At 42.2% G+C, this 10848-nt stretch overlaps 1 protein-coding gene across 1 annotated transcript in view; it reads left to right on the top strand.

Annotated features, from left to right (window-relative positions):
- The first annotated feature begins 1105 nt into the window (after positions 1 to 1105).
- Positions 1106 to 10848, top strand: part of EP300 (E1A binding protein p300) — a 66350-nt gene continuing 56607 nt past the window's right edge. The window contains exon 1 of the mRNA XM_010983525.3: positions 1106 to 1900. Coding sequence (XP_010981827.3) covers positions 1807 to 1900 — 94 coding nt within the window. The 5' untranslated portion in view covers positions 1106 to 1806. The remainder of the gene's footprint in view (positions 1901 to 10848) is intronic.

Here is a 10848-nt window from a genome sequence, read left to right as displayed (position 1 = left end):
GAAAGCGATGAAGAGAGGAACGCGCTGTCTCTGGCCCGAAACACCGGGCGGCTGGGTATCCCCTGCCTGGTAAATTCAACCAAGGTTCGGAAGACTGGCCGCCCAAGGGCCTGGGGCGCAGGGCCAGCCCCACGGCGCTCCTCTTCGGCCACCTGTGCGGTGACTTGGCGCCTTCCCGGAGTAGCTGCGGGGCTCCGTCACCCCCGGTTCCCACCGGTCTCCTACGCAGAGACCCAACCCAGGCACCTTCCCCCGTAAGTGTCCACCGACTGAAAATAGATCCCGAGTCCGCCCCTGACCCCCCTTCTTCAAATCCTCCCCTTTAAAGGGAGCCACCGGGTGACGCCAGGGGAGTTTGCGGAAGCGCCAACCGCGTTGGGGCCTTGGGCGGATCCCGTGATTGGAACCGGCCCCGCCCCCGGGTCCTCTTCCCCCATTGTGTGAGCAGCTCGAGCCCAGGCCCCGCCCCCTGCCACCTCCCTCCGGAGGCCCAACCCCTCCCCTTTTTTTCACCCCCCCCTTGGCTCATTTCCGGCCGCCGCTGCTACCGCTAGCCTGTAAGGAAGATTCGGCAGAGGGAAGAAACAACAGCCGCCATCTTGTTTGTGTGCTAGGCTGGGGGGGAGAGAGAGCGAGAGGGAGCGGGCGAGAGTGGGCAAGCGGGACGCCGGCCTGAGTGCGAACTGCGGGAGCGAGAGTGCGGAGGGGAAGCCGGGCCAGAGAGAAGCGACAGGGGCCGAGACAGTGGCAGGGGGCCCGGGGCGCACGGGCTGAGGCGACCCCCAGCCCTCTCCCGCCCGCACACACCCCCACCGCGGCCCGGGAGCCAGACCGGCGTCGACGCCTAGGGGGGACCATTACATAACCCCGCGCCCCGCGGCGCCTTCGCCCGCCGCCGAGGGCGGCCCCGAGCGGATCCCCGAGGGGCGGGCGCTCCCGGCACCTGGCCGCCGGGGGTGGGGGCCGTAGCGGCGGCCGTATTTATTTATTTTCCGCGGGAGGGGAGGGCGAAGGAGGAGAGCGCGGCGCGAGGGGAGGCCGCCTGCGCCGCCCGCCGGAGCGGGGCCTCCTCGGTGGGCTCGGCGTCGGCGCGGGCGGGCGGCGCTGCTCGGCCCGGCCCCCTTGGCCCTCTGGGCCGGCGAGCTCCGCTCCCGGCGTCCTCGCCGCGCCTCCGCCGCGAGATGTGAGGCGGCAGCGCCAGCCTGGATCTCGGCTCGGTCGAGCTCTCTGCGGCCATTAGGGGCCGGTGCGGCGGCGGCGCGGAGCGCGGCGGCAGGAGGAGGGTTCGGAGGGTGGGGGCTCAGGTCCGGGAGGGGACACCAGGAGGAGGTGAGTGTCTCTCGTCGCCTCCTCCTCTCCCCCCTTTTCGCCCCCGCCTCCTTGTGGCGATGAGAAGGAGGAGGACAGCGCCGAGGAGGAAGAGGCTGATGGCGGCGGCGGAGCTCCGAGAGACCTCGGCTGGGCAGGGGCCGGCCGTGGCGGGCCGGGGACTGCGCCTCTAGAGTCGCGAGTTCTCCGGAATTCGCCGCAGCGGACGCGCTCGGCGGATTTGTGTTCCTGTGCCCTCCTCCGGGCCTGGGCTCGGGCCCGGCCCCTCGCACTTGCCCCTACCTTTTCTATCGAGTCCGCATCCCTCTTCAGCCACTGCGATCCGGCTAAGAGAAAAAGGAACTTCCCCCACCCCTCCTCGGGGGCCCGCGGAGCCCCCCAAGCCCACCCCAGGGATCCGGGCGGGGACCCCGGGCTGAAGAAGAGATTTCCCGAGAATTTTCGTTTTCCTCGCCTGTATCTCCGAAAGAATTAAAAATGGCCGAGAATGTCGTGGAACCGGGGCCGCCTTCAGCCAAGCGGCCTAAACTCTCATCTCCGGCCCTCTCGGCGTCCGCCAGCGATGGCACAGGTTAGTCTTGGGAGCCCCGGCCTTCCACCTCCTTCTTAATGTTTTCTCCTCGCTGCACCTTTATTCGTCCATATTTTCTTCCTTTCTCTCGCTTAGTTCTCTGCCTCTTGATTAATTTTAAAGGTGTTTGAATGAGCTGGTCAAAGACGTCTAGTAGCCCAACCATTTTCTTTGCTTCCTAATACATTCATTGCAACACTGTGTCATATCTATGTGTGTTCTGGAATTAGAGCTCTTGAGTGGTGCTGTAGAAATGGCCTTTATTGTTGCTCCCGTGAAGTTTAATTTTGGAAACGCCAGTGCATTTGTGTTTAAGGGCTTTTTATGCAATTTTACTTTTAATTTCTTTTATTGTTGGTAAATGAGGAATTGCGGATCCTTTTTGATCGTAGTTTACTCTGTTTCCTTTACTTTCTACTGTAAGAATTTGTTTTCACACAAGCTATTCTTTTGAGGATGAGGGTGTAAAAAAAAATCTTGGGTTTTTACTTGTGTGATCCAGGATTTCTGGGTTGACGTGAAGTTTAATGCCAACCCTGAATTTTGGTACGGATTATTTTGCCTACTGTTTCTAGCTTTTTTGCTTCCCCCCTCCCCTTATTTGTTTTAAGAATCAATATGGAGCGCAGTTCATTTTACATCTCTCATTTCTTTCATGCGAGACCAAAATGTCTGAAACTCTGGGGTTTTAGGTTGTGGGAGAGCAGAGGCATTTTCTTTGCAGTTTGTAGTTACTTTCTCTTTGAGAAGGGTTCGGGGGAGGCGGTAAGAACCGATTTTATGGAGTTATGTACTTCGAAATTAAGATCAGAGTCGGAAGAGTCCCAGTGGTGAACAGCAAACATGAGCTGATGATACGAAAGTTTAAAATGTGCATTAGGTTTTATATTTGTGTGTTCTGTTTTTTTGCACTTTAAACATCTGGAGATCCAGATTTCAGTTTTAAAAAGCTCTACAGTTTTTTTTGTTTGTTTGTTTTACTCCGTTGTGGACTATCCCTTTTGTCAAGAGAAATTCAGGGAGACTTCCATCATCTCCTTGTTACAGTTAGTTTGGTACTGTCCTGATGGCCACCGACCTTCTCTTTTGCTGCCCTAGTTGTTTGAGGTGCCAGCATAATGAAGACGGAGAATGGCTGGCCATCTGACAGTCCACAAGATGTTCCCCCTTACTACAGAGCATCTCTTTAACTCTCTGAGAACAGGCTCAACGTCATCCCTCCATCTGCCAGTGAGAGTGCATAATGGAGTTAAATGTACCCTTTGAGTTTGTAGAGAACTTCTAAAGCATGGTTCTAAGTAGGCTTCATTTCAAAGGGTGAAAATGTAAGGATATGGCAAATGCTTTGGATTCTTTGCTTTTATAAGAAAGATGTATTATGAGTTTGAGATAACCTGCAAAGATTGAGGATTTTTGCAGAGTTCCTCTGCTTCAAGCTTGTAACGTTGGTGATGCATGAACTTTGAACTGTCCTCATTCCTTGAAGTTTCTGTAGTCTTCAGGGATTTTTTTTTAAACTGTCTTTTTTCCTCAGAATTCATATACATATTGAATATTCCTTTGTACTTACTGAAATGTTGCTTGGAAGGGTTTTTAGATCCCCTTTAGCCACATTTTCACCTGTAGATTGTTATGGTGTTTCTTTAGTTTTTGTATCCTATGGTAGTTTCTGCTCTTTAGTTTTTGTGTAATGTGGTAATGGATTTTACATTTGAGTTAGCCAGTGACTTGGGATAGTGTAGAGAAGACTTTTTACGTGCATTATTATGATTCCTGATTTGAGCAGCTTAGTCTTAGAGTAGTGGTAGGCCTGAAAGGGAGGCTGTGCTCTGTTCAGACACCTCTGTTCAGGTGCACTGCTGCATTCTCCATATTTGATCTGTGTACTTGGTAACTTTAGCTAACTTATTTTGATAGTGTCTTACCTGGGTAATACACAGAAACTGTTTTGCTACTTGAAATATCTTTAAATAGTTATGAGTCCTAAATGTATCAAATGGGTTTTTATAATAAGAAACCTTCAACATTGAGATTAACTCAATCTCACTACTAAGAGTTTGTTTTAGTGTTAGTTACTTTGTTCTAAATTTTGTAGTGAAGGTTGATTCCCCTCCTGTGCCTCCCCCCCCCCTTAAGATTCTACTCCAGGAATTCTTGGTGTCCAATTTTTAATCCTAACCTGTCTAGATTTTTTGATGGGAAGAGGGAATGGGTATTAAGAATATACCGTCCCCATGTGAACTTCAAGTTGGGCACCATTACATTTTGATTTTTTGTTTGTTTTTTGCATCCAGCACTGTGTACTCTAAGTTTACAGGCAACTTTTAATGGAGACACTTCACTTTTTAAAACTTTACATTTCAAACTTGTTAACTTCTACATTTTTACTTTTGATTTGCCACCTAGATATTTTATAAACGTGAGTGTAAATTGTTTCTTGGTACTTGATTATGAATTTTACCTAGAGCCGGTCAAAATCATCCCAAAATTCTAGACCGCAGAAACTTTTTTTTAAATGATGGAGGCTTGCAGTTTTAGTAGTGTGAATGTACCTGCCAAGAGTGTTTGCGTGTGCCAGTTTTATAGGAAAGAAAACTGGAATCCTTTTAGGTTGACATGCTAAAGCACTACAAATGAGTGTTTAAATCCCAAATTCTGAATTTCTGAGGTTATCCACTGATGCAGAATAAAAATGACTTACTTAATTCTCAAAGATTCTTCTAAAAAATTTCCAGATTGATTAACTTGAATTAAGTTCAAATTTTACATGTCAGAATGGGAAGAGAGTTAGAGGTTTTGCATTTTTATGTTCATGTTTCAATAATTGCACTTCATCCATTGAAAATTTTATTAACTGGTATGTTTAGGTCAAAACTGTTTGAAAAATCAGATGACTTTCTGTTCTACCCTCTCCACTGTGCCCCCTCCCCCCCAAAGAAGTCATAAAAGCCGCTTGTAGAAATGTTTTGGTAAAATTATTGACTAGAATAGTTAACAGGTAAGTCCTGGAAATGTTTCTTGAACCTGTTTCTAGTAATAACCTGAGTGATGAGAATGATGAGGATGCTATGTTGCCTTATTTGCTCACTGAACATGTTCTATCACTGCTTTGTAAACACTTAATGCTGTATGTACGGAAAGAACAGACTCTGGAAAGATGGGTGACTGCACTGGGCTCTGGCAATATTAAGTAGGGGAGAAGATCCTTCTGGTGTTGATACAGTTTTGTGGCCCTACTGTGTACTCAGGTGTCAAAATTGGTTTGAATTTTTTGCCTGCCTTCATTTTGAAGACATGGGGCAAATGAAGCTGCATTTTGACCATTAGGTTAGTGTACACAATAGAGAAGTGGCAAGGATTTTTAAAAAGTCAGTTTTACTTTCTGAAAACACCATTGTGTATTAGTGGTTTATCATCTAACCAGAGTATTTTTGGTGGAGGCCATTCTTTTTCAGCTCTTGCACCTGTGAGATTATATTTTAATTTTATGTTTTAGGCATGAGTATTTACATGAGAGTTTTGCTTCTGTAGTTTTTGAGTTATGGCTCTTTAGTCCAGTGAGGTATTGCTGACCTCAGTGTTAAATTAAATTGCAAAACATCTTACTAAGTGCCTTGAACTTTGGAAGTTACATGTTCTCAAGGCTTTGTAAGTTCGTTTATAGGACTTCAAGAAAGCTATCTGTGGTTGATAGTGAGGTAGAGTGACTTTTGTTAAATTGTAAATCTTGTATGTGTTACAATGAGTGCCCTTTTCCAGCTAGAGTTCATATTCTGTTGCAGAGGTAAGAAATGTATTGGCATGTCCAGTGAATGGTTGATGGGGAGGGGGGAAAGAGTTTCTGCCTTGGTTGCCTTTTGGTGTTATTTTCTGTTTAGCTTTTCTGCTATCTCCTTAGTCTGTTCTATAAAAAGGCAGGGAATTGAAACAAGAAGTTGAAAATTAGTGCATAGTGGTGCTTGTAAGGGAATTAAGTAGTAAAAAGGAAAGGAAAAAAGGAGTAGGAAGAATGTTGCAGATACAAGTGGGAGTGTAAAATACTTCCTCCTGGTATATTTACAAAAACAATTCAGGAGTTATTCTGCCAATATATACACCCAACAATTAATGGGAAAATAAGACATACTTGTTTTGTGTGATTTTTTGAGATTTTAGGGTTTCCTCCTTTGAGAGTTTCTGAATTTGATTTTTTTTAAGTATGACAAGCATTAGAAAAATTAATGGGCAAGTTGAAACTTAAATTATGCCAAGTGTGAAATATTTAAAACATTGAATTTTGCAGATATTTTCTTCATGAGACGGGTAGTGATTTTCTCCTGAAATTTTAATGGGAAAATTTTTGCTCAGTTCTCAAAAATTTAAGAGAATAAATATTGAGATTTTAAGCCTCTTCTGAACAATTTGAGTATCATTTGTCTTTAGATGTAGATTTTTTTTTTTTTTTTTATAAATGCTCCAAAAGGCAGTTAGGAGTAATTTAGCTGAGAGAGAATGTAAAATTTAAACTACGGGAAAAAAATGAATGGTTGAGAGAATGAATTTTGGAGTCAGACTAGTGGAGTTCAGATTCCAGACCTGCTTTTTTTAACTGCAAACCTTGAGCCAATTGCTTAACCTCTCTATCTAAGCTTCCTCACCTCAGATATGTAAGGCATAATGAGAAATCAGAAAGCAGATTGTTCTCATTGGAAATACTCAAGATGAGAATTTGCTATAAAGAATCATGTGGTTGAACATTATTTTTTATTTGTTTATCTGGATCATAAAAGAAGACTTTCCTAATGGAGGAGGAAGTAAAGTAGAAGGAGCAGTGTATCCCCTTTTCAAAATTTTTTTAAAAGTTTTTTTTTTATTTTGGGGGGTAATAAAGTTTACTTATTTATTTTTAGAGTAGATACCAGGACCTTATGTATGCTAAGCATGCAGTCTACAACTTGCGCTATACCCTCCCCCCTAAAATTTTTGACCGCACCTAAGTAAGAACTACATTGTACACGGAGAACCAGAGACCCTGTCTCAGCAAGTGAACAAACAGTACTTACCTTTATTACTTGTATTATCCTCTGATATTTTCTATTTTTTTTGCATTTCTTTTTTAAGTTTTGATTGTGACCCACTATATTGATTTCGTGACCCACTATTGCTTATGACTCAGAATCTGAAAAATACAGGTTTAAAAGAGTTGACAAGCTGCCAGTTGGCCTGTATTAGACCCATATTTTTTGTATGTGAGGCTTTTACGCTCAAAGCAGAATACTCTGATAATCCAGACAGACATAGACCCTTCCTTCCTGGAGTTCATAGACGAGGGGAGGAGAATGACATTCAACTCTGACGTGACCAGTGTTGCATAGTGTACAATGGGAGAAACAGGGGCCCCTAACCTATATCTACTGTTAACTCTGGTGCTGTCTTTGAGGAATTGCTCTCTGATTTTGGGATTTGGAGGATAGATGAAGTGTTTTTAAGAGTTGGCGTAGGCTGAAAATAAGAGTGTGGTCCATCGGGGAACCTGTAAATTTCACCTGGCTTGGGGGAATAGCAAGAAATAGTACTGTAGAGCTGAGCAAGGGGCCAATCATGCAGGACTTAGAATGCGTATTGGAGTTTAGACTTTCATTTTAGCTCTTTTAAATGGATGGACAAAGTTGTACCTTAGATAACTGACTAAAATGAGGAATGGTTTGGAAAGAAACGGGAGAAATAGGCAGAAGGCCAGTGAGATGGCTGTTTCAGGATTCCAGCTGTGATGAGGGTGCCCTGGATTAGTAGATGGAAAGAACTGAAAAGATTTAACGAGAGCATGGGTGGCCCAAAGAACTTGCTGATTGATTAGATGTGAGGATGTTATGATACAAGAATCAAGATAGCTCCCAAGTTTCAAGTTCGGGCAACTGAATTGCTGAGGATGCCGTTTACTAAGATCACAAACATGGGAAGAGAAGTGTTTGTGTATGATAGGGATAGGAGGAGGGTTGTGATGAGTTACATTTTGGACATTTTCAGGTTGTGTGATTCTCCTGACTTGAGTAGTCACTGTTTTCATTTGGAGTGCCTTTCTTTTCAGCCAACAAATATTGACTACCCAGCAAGCTTAGGTATTTGGAATGTAAAGATGAACCAAGGTGCAGTTTCTGCTCTCAAAGCCTTTAGGATCTGATGGAGTTGGTACACACATCAACAAAGTTTTCCTGTAAGTCTTTTAAAGGTACTAGATAAAGGCAGAGGATAGTGATTTTTCTGACAGGACGGGTTTGGAGTAGTTGGGGGGAACTTCATAGAGAAAATATATGTTTGACTGGGGATAGGAGAGTGAAAATAACGTACCTTTTCTTAGAAGTAGGGCAAGTTGGAAAGGTATCTCAGGTGGAACAAATACAAGTGGTTTTTATGTGACTGGAACACAGACAGATTGTGTGGTAGATTGTTTTCATGGGAGACAGATGGAAAAGGATGTTCGGATTCTATTATGAAAAGACGAATATGCTAAGGAATTGGGCATTTATCTCACCATCAGGGTAAAAATCTTACGAGAAGAGTGACATGGTCGAGGAAAGAGTAATTCTAGTGACACTGTATAGGATCAGTAGCAGGGAGGGAACCTAATGGCAGGAAGACCAAGGCTTTATCTCTTCAAATGCACTTATTGTTCGTTTTTCAAGTTTTTGGTAAATTTTAACTATCAAAGTGAATTGTTTATTTTTTTAAGATCCAAGTTTTGTTTACCAGTTGTCGTACATGTAGAAACCATAGCAGGTAACTCAAAAAGAAAACCCCAAAACCAGTCACACTCACCTTTGTCTTTACAGATATTCAATTTTTAGAAGGCTTTTTTTTCTTTTTAAAGAGGTGGTATGATAGCTTTATCTAGGATCCCCTATAGGCATTTCCTTGGAGCAAACCCCAGTTAAGCAAACAAATCCACCCCTCACTGCAGAGCTTCTCACAAGACGTTACTACACTCACTCAAAGTTAAGAAATGATCAGTGATAGTTGTTAGTGGACAGTTCAGGTTTAATATAAACATGTCATTGAGTTGATTTGTAAAGTGGGTATTTATTAAAATATGAATAATAGTGTCCTCATCTTTTGGTTAATATCAAACCAAGAAGTATTACTATAATGATAAAGATAGGCAGGTAGTCAACGTTAAACTTCTAAAAGTGGGCCCCAAGTCACATTTTTGATGAGTTATATAGCACTCCATCTCTGTTTAAATTTTCAGTCCTAACTCAAATGGAGTTAAGAATAAAACTTCAAGTCATTCACTTCCAAAGTATAGGTATACCTTTTGATGTCATGATTGCAAGGCAGTTAAGAGTGCACATTTTGGAAATTAACTTGCACTTTTGCCCTTTTGACTATTGGATTTCAAAATTCAGCAGCTGCCAACATACATAGCTATATGATCCTATAAAACTTAATATTGATTATCATCTTCAGTCAAATTTGTATGTAACTGACAGGTTGTTACCAGTTGTTTTGGAAAGTATTAGAAGTCTTACCTGTCTTTCCAGCATGGATATCTCATTACATTTTCTTAGCATTCCTTCAGATTACGTACTATAGTTTTAAGTGTTCATGCATCTTTCTTTCCTTGATAGGTGGTTGTTTATGATTAGGTTAATTCTGCTTCATCTACAGAATATTAAAATACTATTTTTTAAATGAACTATTGGATGAAGGCTGGGATTGTTATTTTAACCTGGTTAAATTCATGAAGTTTGTAAAAAATCACCTCTTTTTAAAGGCCATGGTGTTTTAAAATGTCTTGCTTTTTAAGCACCCCAAACAGCCAAGTTAATTTAAGAGTAGTAGTGCCCCAAACCAACAAGGAGAAGAGATCTTTGTGAGATTGCTAGTCTCATGTCTAGCCAAACTGTTACCAGAATTATTATTAAAAGTTTTATAGATTTGACTTTCACTTCTAATCCTTACTTTTTTAAATCCCCGTTCTTTGCCCACCTCATCCTGCACCTGGCTCCCCCTACTTTGAATTCCTTGAGTTGCTGTGGCTCAGCTTTAGTTGTTCACATCCTATTCTTTTCTTCACTCTAAAATTGTCCAGCTCCTGCCCATCCTCTGGTCTTACCATGGGATTAGATGAAAGAAAGGTTTTGAGATCTGGAATGTTCTTTTTTTCTTTTTTCTTTTTTTTTTTTTAAGTATAGTCAGTTTACAATGTTGTGTCAATTTCTGGTGTACGGCACAGTGCTTTGGTCATACATGAGTATACATATATTTGTTTCCACATTCTTTGTCCACCATAAGTTACCACAAGATACTGAATATAGTTCCCTGTGCTATACAGTATGAACTTTTTTTTTATTAATAGCAACATTATTTATGATTGCCAAGATATGGAAGCAACTCAAGGGCTGCAAATGGCACAATATCCTTCTGTTCTGTGTTGTGGGTTGTGTTCCATTGCATGTATATGCTGTGTCTTCTTTATCCATTCATCTATTGATGTGTACTTGGAATGTCCATTTTTTAAAAAGCATTTTAATGCTGCAGAGAAAACTAACTGAAAGGAGGAGAATTGATGGATAGATTCTGTCTTCTAAGTGGATACTTAAGAATTACTAATTTTGGAATAATTAATATGGGTATTTTGCTTAAAATACACAGTTTAAGAGCAGAACTGAGTTTTTATTTGACTTCAGTTTACTTGAAGTACAAAAGTAAGCCTATATATTCAACAAAAAATGTTTGAACCTGCTAAGTGGGAAAAAAACTGGAAGAGGTACTGTCATGCAGTAGAATTAGATTTTGAGCCAAAATTATTTCAGTTTTGCATTCTAGTTTATAACTAAATTTTATTTATACTTACAGTGTTTGGGATTTTATTGTTAGTAATCCTAATTTTGAAGGTTATACTTCATTTATATCATAGTGGGGAATATTTGTCTAATTTTTCATGTGTCATGAAATTGTCTTGATCTTTT

Source organism: Camelus dromedarius, chromosome 11 (genome assembly GCF_036321535.1).
Source record: "Camelus dromedarius isolate mCamDro1 chromosome 11, mCamDro1.pat, whole genome shotgun sequence".
Taxonomy (NCBI): domain Eukaryota; kingdom Metazoa; phylum Chordata; class Mammalia; order Artiodactyla; family Camelidae; genus Camelus; species Camelus dromedarius.
This window is presented reverse-complemented; position numbering and strand designations above follow the sequence as displayed.